This window comes from Pundamilia nyererei, unplaced genomic scaffold, assembly GCF_000239375.1.
Source record: "Pundamilia nyererei isolate P.nyererei 1_Seehausen unplaced genomic scaffold, PunNye1.0 scaffold00106, whole genome shotgun sequence".
In the NCBI taxonomy this organism is placed as follows: domain Eukaryota; kingdom Metazoa; phylum Chordata; class Actinopteri; order Cichliformes; family Cichlidae; genus Pundamilia; species Pundamilia nyererei.
Genome location: NW_005187507.1, coordinates 2045010 through 2062357, shown reverse-complemented (window position 1 = coordinate 2062357; position 17348 = coordinate 2045010). Strand labels below are relative to the sequence as shown.

At 42.1% G+C, this 17348-nt stretch overlaps 1 protein-coding gene across 2 annotated transcripts in view; it reads right to left on the bottom strand.

Annotated features, from left to right (window-relative positions):
- Positions 1-1692: 1692 nt before the first annotated feature.
- spryd3 (SPRY domain containing 3) overlaps positions 1693-17348 on the bottom strand; it is a 72473-nt gene continuing 56817 nt past the window's right edge. For both annotated transcript variants that reach the window (XM_005741050.1, XM_005741051.1), the window contains 3 exons: positions 12962-13081; positions 11654-11805; positions 1693-4869 (listed from right to left, as the gene is read on the bottom strand). In XM_005741050.1, coding sequence (XP_005741107.1) covers positions 4735-4869; positions 11654-11805; positions 12962-13081 — 407 coding nt within the window. In that variant the 3' untranslated portion in view covers positions 1693-4734. The remainder of the gene's footprint in view (positions 4870-11653; positions 11806-12961; positions 13082-17348) is intronic.

Sequence of the window (17348 nt, the reverse complement as noted above, 5' to 3'; positions counted from 1 at the left end):
AGTTAGCCTTGTAATGGCATCTATAAGCGGGAAAGACGAAGCAGTGTCAGAGGCAGATGGGAATGGCTAGAGAAACTCCCCTCCTACAGTCTTCTGCATCTGTACCCCAGACCAAAAGCTAAGATCCTAATCATGCAAGAATGACTTCACTAGCCTGAATTAGGAGTTCATTGTCCAGGAAAACTATCACTGAAACACAATAAAAGAAATATATACATACACAAATAAAAAGGGACCACTGTTTAAAAACTGTGGTATTATTTTCATGTTTATGTGCACCTCACACACATTAAGTTCTCATGGGGTCTTTTATTTTGAAATCTGACCAGACTCTCCTTGGACCCTCCTCATCTGTTCTTTGCAGCTTGACCTGGCATCAGTTGGGGGGGAAAATAAACAAGACCTGGCACCGTTTAAAGTGGTGCAGTGTGAATTGCCACTTCTGGGAAGTGTCTGAAACTCACTGCGGTGGGTCTGGTGGGACTACAAGCGATCTGCTTTAGAGCCATAACGCAGTGCAGCTGCTCCAGGTGCATCCCTGAGGTTACGTGAAAAAGCAGCACGCTACAAGAACTTTTGACAAGTGGTCAAACAAGGAATTTAGACTCTTAAATGAAAGTTTTAATCTAAACTAAAGCAGCAGCCTTATTGCACAAAGGTTCTCATTATACAGGATCATATGCAGTTATGAGGAAAGTACATCTTACTGCTCCCATTAAGAGTGTAAGTAGCAGTCAGATACTAATCAGTCACTTGACCAAACAATCTGAAGTGCATCATCTTATGCTGAGAAACAAGTGAAAAACATTCAAGACTGCTGTCAATCTTCCCAGGAGCAGAAAACTGAAAAAGCAAAAGCTACAAGTGTGGCTGCCAGGAGGAAAAAAAGAACACGGCAGCACGGCTTAGTGGAGACTTCTGGAACAATGCCTCTTTAGAGACCAAAGTGGAGATGTTTGGCCATAATGCTCAGTGCCCATTTGGCAAAAACCAAACATGGCATATCAGCACAAACTCATACCAGCTGTCAGCGTGGCGGTTTGGGCTTGGTTTGCAGCCACGGGACCTGGGCACCTCGCAGTCATTGAGTCGACCATGAACTCCTCTGTGTACCAAAACATTCTAGAGTCGAATGTGAGGAGATCAGTCCAACAGCTAAAGCTGGGCCAAAACGGGGCCGACAGAGATCCCGAGCACAGCAGCAGGTCTGCAAACGAACGACTGAAAAAGAAAACGTCCTCCACAAGATTCACGTGAGAGCTTCTTTAACAGGACTAAACATTATATTACTGGATTAATAATTACTGATTTGTGTATATAACGTGTATACCACTGTAATAATGGAGCTGGAGCTAAAATACTACAACATAATGTTTTAGATTTATATTTCAAATAAGTAATTAAAGCTTTGCAATACAAAAAAAACATTTTCAGGAAGCATAATATAAAACTACTTAAAAATAAAGTAAAATTACTTGCAGGACAGGACATTTCCCTTCATTGTAACACTAACATTTTACATTTTTACCCTTGTTCATTAAACACTGACTTACCTGAGAGTGACACCAAATCCACTTATGGACCACCACCACGGAGAAATCAAAACAATCACTTTGTTACATTACTGAAACTTTTATTGACGTTTAAACATGTTTGACCAGGGCCTTTTTGTTGCATTTCACCAGGGCAAGGATTTTTTTTTTTTTTAAACTGGTACATAAATTCTTGGTGAACACGTTTGGAGACGCTACAAAAACTCACTGCATTTAGCTCTAATTTGGTTGAACCGCATAACTTTTTTTGTAAACTGATGAACTGAGTAAACGTCAGTATAAGCGACTTCAAAACCCTGGACGGAGATGTGGCTAACATCGCCCACATCGGTGTCTCTTTTGTATCTTTGCGCTGTCTAGCTTTACAGTTTTTAGTTATAAGTCTCTATCCAGCCCTGCATGTGAAGGAAAAAACAAATATCTGATTACATTTTTATATCATTGGCTCTAAAACAAACAAACACGTGACGACTAAATACAAACACGCACTCTCCAGCAGATGTGATTTAATAGGTAACCCTGTGTATTAGTCTTACATCACATTAGATTTCTAGCATCACCGTCTGCAGTGACCTGTGGATGATTTTGTGTACATGCTAAAGAAACCTGCTGCTTGCACCTTTTATGAAGGCGCAGAGGAATGTTTATTTTACAGGGATGCAGATGTTGTAATAGGAAGATGCAGAGGAATTCAGTTTGATTTGGCTGATACAGAATAACAATGATGACTTTTCTCCCTTTAACCATAAATTAGAAATGTGTGGAAACCAGCTCCGACAAACTCGACAGATTGCTTCAGCTCCGGAGTCTGTGTCCCAAAGTGCAACTTAACCTGGGTCTCGTTCTCTTTGGATAGCCAGCGCTTACTAATCCAGTCAAACATAAGGTCCGGGGGCCAGATTCGGCCTGGCAAAAACTCCAATCTGGCCGTCTGTACTTCTTTGGAAGAAGTGGAGGATAAAAGTTTTGGACTATATATCCTTTTTTTCTTTTTTGTTTTCAGACTTTTACGACTGATAAAGACCTCCCTCACAGCCATTCATACTACATCAAAGTAATTAACTGATAGATAAACAATTAAATTACATAAAACTTCTTTTGTTTTGTTTTTTAATTACAGGACATTCTTTTCTGTAATTTTACACATTTCTTTCTTACAATTTAACCTCAAAGGGTTGTGCTGACTGATTTCTTTCAATTCCTACTGTAGGATTTCGTTATCAAGTAGATAAACTGAGACAAACCGTTGACATCACCCTTCTTTTCTTATGATGTCTGAGAGATTCAGTGTGTGGATAAACAAACACTTTTAAAGCTTCGAGGCAAAAACTGATTGCAAAAGTGAATTCTCCTGGATTTGCACCAAGCCGTCAAGAAAGAAATGCCAGGAGTGATCTTTCACTCAGATTTTAACTTTAGTGCTCTGTCGGGTCTGCCACCACATCTGCCTTCTATCACTTGAAAAATATTGCTGAAGTGCGACCTTTTCTCCCTCTGAGCAACTGAGAAACTGATGCAAGCTGCTGCTTTGGGTTTTTTTTACTAGCAGGATAGAAATTAAATTACATTTAATAGCAATTTAAGTCAATTACATTGCTAGACGGTGACTGGAAGGGGAAAAAAAACAATTTGGATGCACAAAATTAGAAAAAGTGATCGAATCGAACTTTGTGACACAGACTCCCGGTGCTGCTTCTGCTCTCTGCACAGTCACACAAACACAATGTTAAAGTGCTGGTGGCCACAAACACAAAGACAAAACATTTTTCTTCTGACATGTCGCACAAACGGCAAATAAACATCAATATAGTTAATATTACATCACAAAGGGAGAGAAACTAGCAGATTGTTTCGAAAGATATCACTCAAAACTTTGAGGGAAAGAAAATGAAGATGCTGAATAATTCTTCATGTAGTGGGCAAACATGCAGAAGGAGTACAAAAATATTACATTACAGTACAGTGTGATGCAATCGAATCCAACAGCCCTGCGCCTGATGCTTGTGTGTGAGGTTTGCAGAGTTGGCTTTTCCTTTCAGAGGTGTTTTATTTGTGGTTATTGTTAGGTTTGCGGTTATTGTTATGGCTGTAGTGTGTTGTGTCGCATCAGGCAGCATTTCACTGTTTATTTCTGTTATTTTGTCCACCCGCTGTGTGCATGTGTTCCCTTAACAGCTTCCCTTTCACATAAGTGCAACAAATCGCATTCCCTGAACTTCTGACATAGAAGATAAACTGAAAAGTATATTTCACAGATTCCTCATAGAAAATATACCTGACATGTTTTTTATATATATTTTCATTTGTAATCTCACTACAAAACACTCACAAAGCTCTTCGTCCGCTCTGAGGAAACGTCTGTGCTGCTCAGTGGCAGCGTCTTATGTTTGGTTGTGTTTACCGTACTTGCAATAATTCAGATTAAAAAAAAACAAAAAGCAAAAAAATGAATGTTAATGCACGTCTGAGACAGATCCACTGCTGACTTGCAGCCAGCTCTGGGAGAGCAGCGAGCGAGGTGGGGCAACAGCAGGTCTCCGATCGCTCAGAGGAGGGCACCCTCACCCAGAGAGAGGATGAGGAGAGGTTGGGAAAGAGAGTGAGAGACACAAAGAAAAGGAGAGTGGCAAGGAGAGAGGAGGTGAAGAGGAGGGGGGGTGTCTATTCCCTGACACATAAACTGCGAACGAGCTCTGACTCGGCACAACTGTTGGCCTTGCTCTGCTTTGCTTGGGGTTGTGACAAATGAAATAAACTAAGTGTGCCAGACCTCATGAGAGGGATTTAACAGCTCAGTATTACAGACACACACTGCATGCAGGAGGAGGTTAGAGGAGAGGACGACAGCAGTGCAGATTGCATAGAATTAACAGTTAAATGTCTCTCTGGAGTTTCTCGCTTTGAGGTGCAGCCGTGTATTCCTGCAGCAAGTACTCTGTAACCTACACAGCCCACGTAGGACCTGTCACTGCTTCTTTACAGCCACGAGGCTGGCCGTCTGCCGTGACGGCTGTGAAATGTACAAGTCTTATAAATAAAAGTCGGGGAAGGAAGACGACAGCGATGTGCATGAGTGCAGCTGAAGTGAGTGCGTTCTGGCGAGTGTTAGTAGCATGCTAGGCTACCGTTTCTGAGCTCTACAGCGCAGTCGGCTGTTTGCAAGGCGTCACGAGTCCCAGGCTCATCCGCTGAGGGGATGCAGGTCCACCTTCACCTTCTCGCCGCTGCTCAGCATCCCCACGGTGGGGTACAGGCCCCCAGGAGGGACGACCATCTCCCTCCGGCCCATGAGCTTCCCATTCCTCGTGAAAAACACCTGCAGGGCATCAAACAGTTAAAACACACACACACGTGAGCCTTTTGCTGATGGAGCGCTCGAATAATTGGTCGTGAAAGGAAAGTCTTCACATAATCGCCGATACTAAAATTTGAGAGCACGCAGCGTGCCAGTTGTAAACAGGAATTATGTCCAGTTAGGAAATATCGTTAAACAAATGGGTGACAGGGTAATGTCTGGATTCTCGATGAGGGGGGGGTCAGTGTTTACAGTACATGTCTCTACTAAATCAGCAAGTGATCAAACATTATCCAGCTGCTCTCAAAAGAACATCAACAAGCTTTTCAATCCTAATACCGAGGGCTTCTTTCCAAGTCTGAGAGCAAATACCGAAACACTAAACCAACAAGCAAAGTACTGGCGAGTTTGCGTCTTCTAAAAATCAGACTGAGTCACATTTCAAACATTTACTGTACCACCCACTCGAAAAAGAACGGCTTAGCCTATTTAATTAGAGATGAAGGCTGAGGGAAACATACTTCGTTAGCCTGAACAACAGCGGTGTGGCGGTGCAGTGTAACGTTAAGGAGCGGTGCATTGAGACTTAAACGTGTCCTGCTGAGTAAACACTGACAGATCCATGGATTACGCCGTTCTATTCTCACCCACTTGCGTTTTCCGTGCTCACACCCGCTCGGTGACCTCTCGGCCTCCGCTTGCACAACGGTGCAGGCGAGCGAGCCGAGCAGCTACGAGTCAAGACAGAGTAAAGAACTGCAGTAATTAAAACAATAAAAAAAACAACAGTTGGAACATGAAGTGGTTAGATGGTTAGAGTGTACAGAGAGCTGCTGGGTGCACATTACAGTGAGGCGTGGTGAGACGGCGCACGCGTGTGGGTTGCAATATGCAGGCCGCGGCGATGGCTCCCACAGGAGCCGTGTTACACACGAATATGAAAGTAATCATTGTGAAGCAAGTCGCTGCGGTTTCTGCTGTTGTAAGTAATATAAAATAATGACCGAGATCCCGCTGCGAAGTGCGCTCCGTGAAGAGCTGCCAGAAAATAAATAGGTTAAAGGTACCTCGAGGAGTTTTTTGAACGCTGAGGAGAGATATTTTTCTCCTCAGGAATGTTTTCTAACGGTTCTCTCTTGGTTCACACTGCTCGACTGATCAACAGGTGGCGCTAATGCAGCAAGGAAAGCACCAATGTGCCATCATTTCTCTATAATCTCATCCTGAAGGATGTCTTAATTCCTTAGATGCACTCAGAGGGGAGAGGAACCAAAACAGAACACGACCATCATCGAGATGGTGTACTGAGATGGAGTCGCAGGTTAGAGGTTGAGCAGCCAGATTCATACAACACAGACGAGGGACAAAGAGGACGTTTTGGTGGGACAACGTGAGACGTGCTGTTACGGTTCCAGGGCTTTTTGCAGGAGTTTCTTGTGTGATGGTGGAGACTACAGGAAATGAGGAACACCTGGCAAGTGCTCAGGGCTCAAATCACACCTCGTCTCCGCTCCTGTGACGGTGTCTGCGCCGTCTACTGCCGCAGCACCACTGTTTTCTTGATTTGGTTTTGCACATACATCTCCTCCATGCACCGCCTTACACCGCTGACCAGATGTTTACACATCATGATTGTTGCTAGCTTTAATAAACCTTTGTTAATCCTTATTAAAAAAGACAATGAGTCTAACAAAAAATAAAAATTCTTTGGATACAGGGAAAACGTAAACGTTTGTACCCAGAAACAAAAACTGACATATTAGATGCTTTAACTATTTAACAGACTTGCATTTATGCCATAGTGATGCTCCTCCTTGAAGTGAGCATCATTTATCTTGATGAAAAAGCCTTGTTGTTGCCAGATGTGAGAGGGGAATTAACAAACTCCTTTGAGCTCATAAGATAGCAACAGCAACTTTAAATAACCACTTGTTAGTACCATTTCTGATCGTGCAACATACGGATCCTTAAGCTGTTTTGCTACAGCAGCAGAAGACCACGCAGGGTGTACTCCTGTCAACTGAGAACAGGAATCTAAGGCCAACAGTTCACACAGGCTCACAAAAAGTAGGCAACAGAAACATCACCTGGTCTGATGAGCCTTGATTTCTGCATTTGGATGGATGGGTCAGAATTTGGCAAAAGCAACATGAAATCAATCCTGCCTCTTATCAGCGGTTCAGGCTGATGGTGTAATGGTGGAGACACCACAGCCGACCTGAACGTTGTTGCATTCCATCATGACCACAGCGTACCCGTCGTCTGCGTCTACTTCCTGCAGGATGATGTATTACAAAGCTCGGGACAATGAGTTCACTGTACTCAGATGGCCTCCACAGTCACCAGTTCTCAATCCAATACAGCACATTTGAGATGTGGTAGAATGGGAGATTCGCATCATGGATGTGCAACCAAACAAAACTGCAGCATCTGCGTGACGTTATCATGTCTGTATGGACCAACATCTCCCAGGAATGCATGAAGAATTGGGGCAGCTTTGAAAGGACAACCTGACAAGATTTACGCAACAAAGTGGCAGATGAGTGTATTTCTGGGTCTTTTCTGTCTCTTAGTCGTCTTTGCGCCACCCATTTCTAGTAAAATGTGTTCAACCTTTTAAAAATAGAACCAATCAAAATGTGGGACATTTTTTCTGTATCAATCCCACATAAAATGGGACATTGAGTCACGAACAGGAGAGTGAAGGGCAGAGGAGACGAGGAGGAATACATTCGAGAAGAAAATACAGGACATATATGCTTTAACTCTTATAATATGTAAACCTGCTCTGCATTTTTTAAGCTTCATGGATATACACGCTGAAGTCCTCGGGGTAGGTTTTAACAAAATATGCACAGAAATTTCTGTTTATAAGAGTTCACCAACAAAACACTACACATGATTTGTGCCTCGGTTACTTAAAGAAAATTCTCCAAAGCTGTATTCAATTATTATACGGAGACAAGAATAGCCTGCGGGTCTGAAAAGTGAACCTAATGTATATTTAAATAAACTTGCATTCTTTCCAGTGGCCAGCAGGTGGTGACTCTTCTAGTGGCAAAAAGAAGTTTGTGTAGTCTTAATTCTCATTTGCTTTATGGGTTTGTTAAACACTTTGCTGAAATTTTTGTGGTCTCAATCACTAGTTCACTTCCCCCACCGCTCCACGTATTTATTCCCCCTTGTTTCACCTCCTTTTTTTCCATCTCATTGTCCGCTACCCAAAAACTGAGAGCCACTGATTTATGCTAAATTAGAGTGATTCCCAGATGGCAAGCAGGGCCGCCAGGGCTGATAGCAAAATGTAAAGAAGTCGCGCACACACACAATAAAAAGCAATCTATATGTTATTTTCAAGGACTTGAATACTCATTTTTTTGTGACTCTGGATATATTTCAATTGGAAGCATATTTTGTGTCTGTAGCACATATGATGTTCAGACTATTCACCAGGGAAAAGTCAGCTAAGCAAGCAAGCAGCTCTTTAAAGAAGTGGCAGCTGCCACTTTTACCTTTTTTTAAAAAACCCTAACTGATACGGCTCGAGCAGGGGCTGCTGTGATTTTGCCTTTGTGGGTGTGTCTTCAACTCTTCCCAGCCTTAGGTGGCACCTTTCTGTGTAGCTGATTCTCCTCAGCAATTAGGCCAGAGTACTTAAGGCCAGGGAGCGGAGTGCTCCGGTGCCAAGGACACAGGAAGGGAATAGCACTTATGTGGGTTCCAGCACATGTGTGGATTCCGGGCAACGAGAGGTCGAACAAACTGGTAAAAGTCACGATCAAAAAAGCTCACACAGAATTAAATATTAAATTATCCATAAGGACAAAGATGGAGAGTGTCAACTTAACTGGGACAGCAGTACAACAGGGAGGAATTTATATTCAGTGCAAAATAACATTTTTGTAATATCAAGAAACATAGTGATCAATAGAAGAGTCAAACTCGTAATTAGCAGACTCTGGACTGGACATAGAGACTACTTTATTCATGATAAGAAAACATCAGTAAAGCATGTTTTTCATTATGAAGCAAATTCATTAAAGAAAAGAAAGAAATGTTATGGAAAGAGAGATTAGGTCAAAAACACAATAATGTAGAAAGTCTACTGAAGTGGACGGCAGAGTTATTATAGTTTTGTATTTTGTAGTTTTGTATATTGAAGAAAACCAGTGAAGATCTGTCTTATAGACATCCAAAGCCTCAATCACAAGATCCATCAATCCCCAATTAGTTTGTAATAACAAAAATCAGAAATCCCAGAATATTTCCTCTATAATTTTAGTTTTTTTTATTTGTATTTTCAAGTTCACAAAACTGTTTCAGTTTTTTTTTTTTTCAATGGTCTAGTTTAGTAGTTTAGTTTAACCATAATAACTTTGGCAGGGCGGCAGTGGTTCAGGAAGACCTGTAATACTGAGCAACCTCAAAATAGCAGAGAAGTGGAGAATCTTTCATTTTTGGTGACAACCACCAAAGAAGAGGAGGCAGCAATGCACCAAAAGAAGACAAAGAAGGTCGTGGCGAGGAAGGTGGCAATAAAGAAAAGGCTGGGGAAGAAGAAGGCGGCGAAGAATAAGGGAACCCCACAGGAGGCAGATCAATCACTCGCCTCAGAGTTGAGAAAAGCTTTCATTTTACTGACCTTTCATGGTTTTTGGAGAACAAGAGCCAATTTACTTTAAAGGAATTGCACTACGCACACCCGTCCACACTTATTAGAGGCCCGGGTCAAAGGGGGAGCAGCCTGAGCACAGAAGCCCAGCTAATCTTTCAAGCGTGCCCTTGGTCTAACCCGGGCCTTCTCCAGGTAGGACATGCCCAAACGACCTCAACTGAGTCCTTTTGATGTTTAGGAGTAGCGGTTCTATTCTTAGCCTCTCTCTGCTTGCATGTCTAAACTCCTTACCCCATCTCTAAGAGATAGGCCAACCAACCTAAGAAGAAAGCCTATTTCCTCAACTTGTATCCACCATCTCATTCTTTCGGTCACTACCTAGCCTTTTCCTCAGCCGGCAAAAGGATGAAGTGCCCGGGTCGTGGACGAGTTGCTTTCCGACTGGAGGATTTTAAGTACCTCGGTTTCTTGTAAATAGAAAAAAGAAAATCAATATTTGCAGTGGCCACCATCTAATTTATAATCAGTTATCTTCAATATAGATGAGCATTTTTCAGTGTATAAGAGGGTAGGTTGTTTGTTCCTCTAGCATCTTGGAGAGTTTGTCACAACTCTTCTGAAGTTTTAGTTTGTCTCAGCATTTTCTGCGTCTTCATGTAATCCATTTGGAGCCAAACTATCTGCTGCAGCTCTCTCTGCCTCTCGTGATGCTGCCAAAAGATCGATTTTTATGACTCGGGATCTGCACTTACAAAAGGAATTTGGGACAGGAAGTCCTGCCACAAGTCTAGCTAGTGAGAGGTCATGCGTTATCTCAAAGATGGTCACCACCTCAGTGTTCACATTTACACATTCAGTTGGTTTCCCATAGTGGCTGGTTGACATGTGAAATCAGACGCAAACAAGTATATACCGCCTTCTTAATTCCCAGAATCAACATTAATTTAGATCTTACTGCAACAATGCTGACTTTGGATACTTGTTCAGACTTCTATGGTTCTTGCTGGCAAGTGGAAAACATCATAGCTGTGATAAATCATGTATAGCAGCATGAATGCTCAGGCAATCACAGGCACAATACCAAGCTTTTGCAGCAGAGCTCATGATCTAAAAACTCCTCCCAGCACCCACGGTCATCTTCCATTACTGTACTTAAGGATGTCTGCAGGTATGAACAAGTTCAATTTAACACTTTAGGGCATTTAAGAGCAAACTTGAGAAGAAAATACAGAAGTGGAAAAAGAAAGTGGAAAATATACTCTGTACAAGTACACGCATGGATGTGAGATAAAAGTAAAAAGGGTAAATTACAATATTTGTAAGAACGTAATATGAAATGTTTATTGATTGTTTATTAAAGTGAAGCGAAAAACTTTAAAAGCACTAAATGAGCCTGTTGTTCCATTGAATTGCAGGCTCAAATTAAGCTAGTTAATGTCTATGTGCAAAGGTCTTGACCTGTACTTCATTTATTATTTGTTTAACCAGGAAGTGAAACTCTTTGGATTAATAATCTCTTTTGCAAGAATTTAATGGGCTGATAGAGGCAGCTTTAACCTAGCATGTTAGTCAATAGTCGGAGAAACCACAGCACGAGAAGTGCTCCTCAAAGATCCCAAAAACTTGAGTCTGTTCATCTGGACGTAGGAGAAACATTTCATCACTCATCCAAGTGACTTCTTCAGTGTCAGCCCACTCTTCGTCAGTGGTGCTAGTTTCAGTCATTGAGCAAATGTACTGTTTATAAGGTTGGGGAAACCTGCAGTCAGCTCAGACTGAATGAGTGATAAAACATTTCTCCCACTGCAAACGCTACTTCCAGATGAACAGAATCAATTTTTGGGATTCCCTTACCTGGATGATTGAGCATGCATCAAGACTCCTCAAAGAAGAGCTCTAAAAACACTTCAATCACCAAAACCTCGGTACAATCCTCGGGGATGTTACTACTTAAACTGCTCCAAAAGGTACCGGAAAAAACCGCGAAAGCTTTTTGTTGCACCTGCATCAGCACAGAGCTCTGCTATTCTATCTGTTCTTCACAATAAGTATCACTGGGGTTCATTAACCAAGGGCAGCACTGAATATCCCCCCCGCCCCAGGCCAAAGACCCTGAACACACATACCTCACCTTACATATATACAGCAAAAATTAAACAAGGTTGTGTTGTGTTTAAAACTGTTCCTCACCGTGACCTTCCTGCCCTCCTGTTCCTGTTCTCCCGCCTCCTCTCCATCCTCCCCCTCCTCCTCCTCCTCCTCCTCGTCATTCAGGTACAGAACATTCTGGACGCTGGCGTGACCTGGGCGGATGTCCAGTCGATCCCAGTCATCTGTGTCCCCTGACGACAAAGCACACACTGTGGGGTTAAGAAGAGGCTGCAGCTTGCTGTACTTCACAGTCATTCCCTAATAAAACCTAAGGTCAGGTAACACAGTGTGATGAGACAGATATGGTTAGATGACATAAGCTGCTGTCTGAGGCCACTTGTAAGTTTGAACATTATTTCTTTCACGTGCAACACATTCCTTAATAGCAGTAAATACAAAAATCCTGGGAAACTGAACAAAATGTAAATAAAAATGAAATGCAAAGTTTAGAAAAAAGAATAATTTGATATTTTTTACATGAAAATGGTACAGTAAGAAGAACTGAGAATATAACAAAATATAGAAGTTGTAAAACTAATAACAGCAGAAATCTTATAATGTTTGAAATTAAATTGCAAAAGATCAACAGTGTGATAGGGTGCAAAAACAGACACAAAGAGGGGTTCACCATTCAAACCTGTGTGGGAAAATAATCTAAAATGGGATTTCATCAGCAGCAGTTCAGAATATCATTAAAACATTCAGTCAACATGAATCTCTGTCTGCCAAACAGTTACACTAACTGGCTGAGATCCCGAGCCCCTTAAAGCAGCCGCCCCCAACCCCTGGTGAGTCGTTTGGTACCGGGCTCAGGTGTGAAATGTATGGTTTTCAGGGTTTTTATCGGTTTTCAGCGTTATTTTGTTATCGTTTTTATCGTTACCTCGGTTTTCCTGGGTCTTTTCACGTGTGTTATGAATAAATCTTCTTTTTTTCGGTACCGGTACTAGTTTTATTTTGTTGCATTTATCCGCAACACCTTAAAGTCCGTGAAAATATTGTCGGGCATAAACCGGTCAGTGGCGCAAAAAAGGTTGGAGACCGCTGCCTTAAAACATCAAAAACAGATCTGATTCTGTAGTGGCAATAAGTGCATTTGTTCGTGCATTCTGTTACCTAAAAAATGCACGAAATTGGAATGTTTAAGACTGGAACAGGTACACGACTGTGAACCAGTCGCCTTCTGCACGCCTGATTCTTGCCCTTAAGAAATACTGTCAAGCAATTGTTTCACTAGTTTATTTAAATAACCAGCTTAGATGACGGCATCGATACAATCACGGAGGTGTGTTCAGGACAAACAAACCTCTTTAATGAGTGACAGTGTAATTGCAGCTTTCCTCTCACCTTCCCCGTCCAGGATGTAGTCTCGTGGGAACATGATGCCGCAGCCCATGATGTCGCCTTTGAAGCAGCGAGGACCAAAAGCATCTCCGACTCCGCTGCCGTGAAAGATCTTTCCATCATCTATGAGAGAGTGAGAGAAATAAACTGTAAGCTATCCATTTAACCAGTTTATTAAGAATTTGTTCCTCTGTTTATTTGTGCTCAGGATTTCTGCAGGATTAATTACACTGAACTTTTTTTTCAAACCACAATCATTATGACAAATTATGAAAGCATGACGTGAAACCAGCACCAACAATACAGCCTATAATTATTTCTTACATAATATTCTAGCAGTTTCCTGCAGTATCCAGCACTTTCTAAACATTTAAATAAATTAACGTGACTCGAACCGTGACGGGTAACTCATTAAAAAGCGATAAATACTGCACAATCACTTAAATCTAAGCAAAAAACTGACACTAGTAGCAGCAGGAGTAATAGTAGCAAAGGAACTTTTAGCGCCTCTGGCTTTGTTACTCCAACCCTTAAACATGCAAGCTGCAGCTTGTAACATGATTTTAGCTTCCTTCACACACCAGACAAGTTTAAGTAACCCAAAGAAACAACCACTAATGAGCATACATGAGCACTTGCTCTCAAATGTATCTCCAACTTTCACTTGTGGACACCGCCGCAGTTTGCAATCCCTTGTAAATAACTTTTGTGTGACGCATCCTGACAGGGCTGACTGCAGCAGTTCATTGGTGAAATGCTTTTAATTTGTAGGTGTTTAGTGAAGATGTATTTGTAACATAGGCAACAAAGTTTCAAGCTGTAAGGCTGAACTTGAGTGAACTGGACCGCAGTGTTTCTTTTAATGTGTTTACCACAGAGGCCAACGTGTGTACATCCAGCGTAGCGCTAACATACAGGACATCCTGACATTCCAGCAGGATGATGACGTGTAAAGGCGGAAAAAAACCCAGCCACTACTAAAAACACTTTTCTCAAAAGAAGGGGAAAAAAAGGCATCAACAACATCTAAAGGAAATCACCAAAACAACACACACTACAGTTTCGAGCGACAATGGAAAAACGGGGCAAAAGAAAAACATTGCAGAGGTAGCCTGCAGACAAGCTTTCCTCAAGTGAAGCGGCGTGGCTGCTGCTGGTAAATATTTATGGAGTTGTCATGGGACCCGTCCCCGGCTCAGGATACTGTTTAAACAATCTCTATCTGAGCACCGGGAGGCAGACAGAGACACTGTATCATTACGGCTCCCATGCGGGCCCTTGTCACAACACCACACACTAGGCAAACAGTGGAGCCACGCCGGCATGAGGCGCAGCACAGCTAAAAATAGACGAGCAGGGCTTTGGAGAGCGACAAGGACTGGCGCTAGAGGTGAGCTCGGGTGTGCAAGTCCAGGTTTGGGGCCCACGGTTGGAGCTAGCTGACTGGGAGAGGAAAGGTAGGAAGAGCCTGGCAGAGCATCAAGGGCTGTGGCTGGAGGGATGTTTCCTACAGCAAATTATATATTCTTGCTCACAGTTTGCTGGCAGTTAGTAGATTTGCTATTGCACATCCACAAGAAACATAAAAAAATAATGGAACTGCAGCAGACGCCAAGATATCATAATCTGGATACTCGTGAACTTTATGTGGATGTGTTGTAAGGACAAACATGTTGAAATAAAACAATGAACTCGGCTGGGCGCCATTTGGAAAAATTCAGACTTTCAAAGTCATCGGATCCCAGTGTAACTGCAGCCATTTAAGTTAAAACATCTATCCAGTGAATTTAAGCATCTCCTCATAATTATCATGAAGGTTTAACAAAAGCAGCCCCATAAATCAACACTCACACCTTTCTCATATCCTCAGTCCAGTTCTTCTCCATAGAGTCTTACACCTGTGTAACAATCGTTGACCTGTGACACACCTTAAGGTCAAGGTCACTGAGACTCATACCCGTGTGGTATGAATTTGAAACTCCTACGTCATCTCATTCTCAAGTTATTGCATTCATAAACTTGGATGTCCACGCTGCCTGCCCACCCGCCCGCCCAGCAGAGTGATGGCAAAACCCCATGAGGCTTTTACGGCTGTAGTGTAAAAACCATAATCAACACGACCATCACTCTTACTGTATTTTCCACATATTTGCCCCCCAAAAAGCTCTGCTACAAAAAATACAGGTGCTCAAAAGTACTTCAGTCAGAATTAGTTACTGTGAGCAAATTTAAAGGCTCTGGTTGTTCAGGTAACCATTAAACGCATTTACTGTCCCCTCATTTGCCAACCAGCTGCACCCATTGGTAGTTCATCAAACTCTTGGCATGAAAAGTTGAACCTACTTTGCGTCATCAGCAGTTATGTCACATGACCTTGGTTGAAGCCGCTCAATGTCACTGAGTTTGTTTGCACCTTACTTTCGCTGCATGGAGTAAACCACTATTTATTTTACTGGCCATAACAAACGTCTTTTTCCGTGGTCTGTGGTCGCTTGTACTGTGTGTCATTGTATTTGTGTGACTGTTTACGTTTGTCATTGTTAAAAGATCTTTTCATCAGGTCACAGTTGAAAAAGTGACTTTTACACAGATAAAAATAATAAAAATAATAGACATATAACTATTACCTATATTTGCCCATATTAGTGTTCAGTTTTTCAGGTATCTGATATTTCTTATTGACCTCTGAAGTGACTGTTGATGTTTTTTGTTTTTCCTTTCTTCAGCTATGAGGTTCAATTTCCTGCGGGATCTGCACACGGGCAACTCTATTGATGGCCTGATGAATGATAAAATGCTTTTTGGTTTCACTAAAACTAACGATGCTCACATCCCTTTTATTGGCCTTTAATATATTTGCTTTTAACCAGTTCAAAGCTAATTTATGGTGGGTGTAAGTGGAAGTTAATGACCCTTAAAGGGGACCTCATCTGCTCATTTCCAGTTCCATGTTTTTATTCCTGGATTCTTAAAGAGTAGCTTTGGATGATTCACGGTTCAAAATGATTATTTATTTTATAGCGGGCCTTTCACTGCATCTGCTGTGTTTTAGTGCAAAAGAGGATGAAAACTGCTATACTGGAAAGGGGAAAAAAGGGCTGGAAAATAGGCAGTTTAAAATTAGCATAGAGGTGTTGACCAAGGAAGCTAAACGAAGCAGCAGATTGGTGATGCTGTTAAACTGGAAGTCTTGATAATAGATTTAGACTGTCAGTAGCTGTCATCACCACCAGGTGTTATATCTACAGCAAGAGCAACAAGAGGGTGAAAAATGGATCTGGGCTCAGGGTTTGGCGCTGGGCCCTCAGAAGGAGAGCTCAGGCTCTGTGGCTCCTGAGCGACTAAGAGCGCCTGGCTGACGACCGAGACCAGCTGGGAAGAGAAAAACTTTCTGGTAACACTAGAGTTTGCCCGGAAAAGAGCGGGCTTCCCTGCCCAGGGAACAATGACTTCACTGATTCCAAAAACATGAAAAATTAAACCTAAATATTTATGTTCTTTCGTGATCCCACACATGCATGTGCACATGCTGCTAAAAATGTACTTCAAATTCCATTTGCAGATGCCGTGTGGGTTTATCACAAACAAAATGCGATAAGCCCACATGGCATCTGCCGTGTGTTAAAACCGCATGGCAGATGCCGTGTGATGATGATATATGATATGACATACATCCTGGGTTCATTTTCCAGTGAGGCCCCAGTTGATGCATATGTGAACAATATACTTCCTTGGTTAGAGAAACTGCACAATTAAGCAATACAGGCAGGGCTGCAGAGTCTCTGCACCAGTGAAGCTATGGTATACCTTGGTGGTTGATGGCAAATGTTCTCAAAGAAATAAGACTTAAAGTAAAGTTTCCATCAGGTAACTCCCCTGTTACGGTCTGGTCCAGATCTGAGGCAGAGGAAGCCTCAGAGGGATGTACAGCTCAGCTGATGGTTTGGCGAGCTGTTGGATTACCTGGATCCAAACTGAGCACCCATGGCAACCTACCAAATCACACTTTTTAATCATGCTGCCAGGAATTTATAAGATAGTGACAGGCTCTAGGATGGTCTTGCCACTTCCTGCTGTGTTTCAAACAGGTGCCTGCAAGTCAGTAGCTTTCAAAGCTTTCGATTTGGTCATTCACAGGTGTCAATATGTGGACCACAGAGTGTTATACTGCATATGCTATAACACAATAACAACAGCATATCAGCTTTTCAACTATTAATACTGTAGTGAAAGAACTGTAGCTCAAGGTTTTTATAACCAACCAAAACTAAACCAAAAATTAAAAAACGAACCTGTTAGGCTCTATCCACACATTTTCATCCACTTAAATACAGGGAGTGCAGAATTATTAGGCAAGTTGTATTTTTGAGGAATAATTTTATTATTGAAC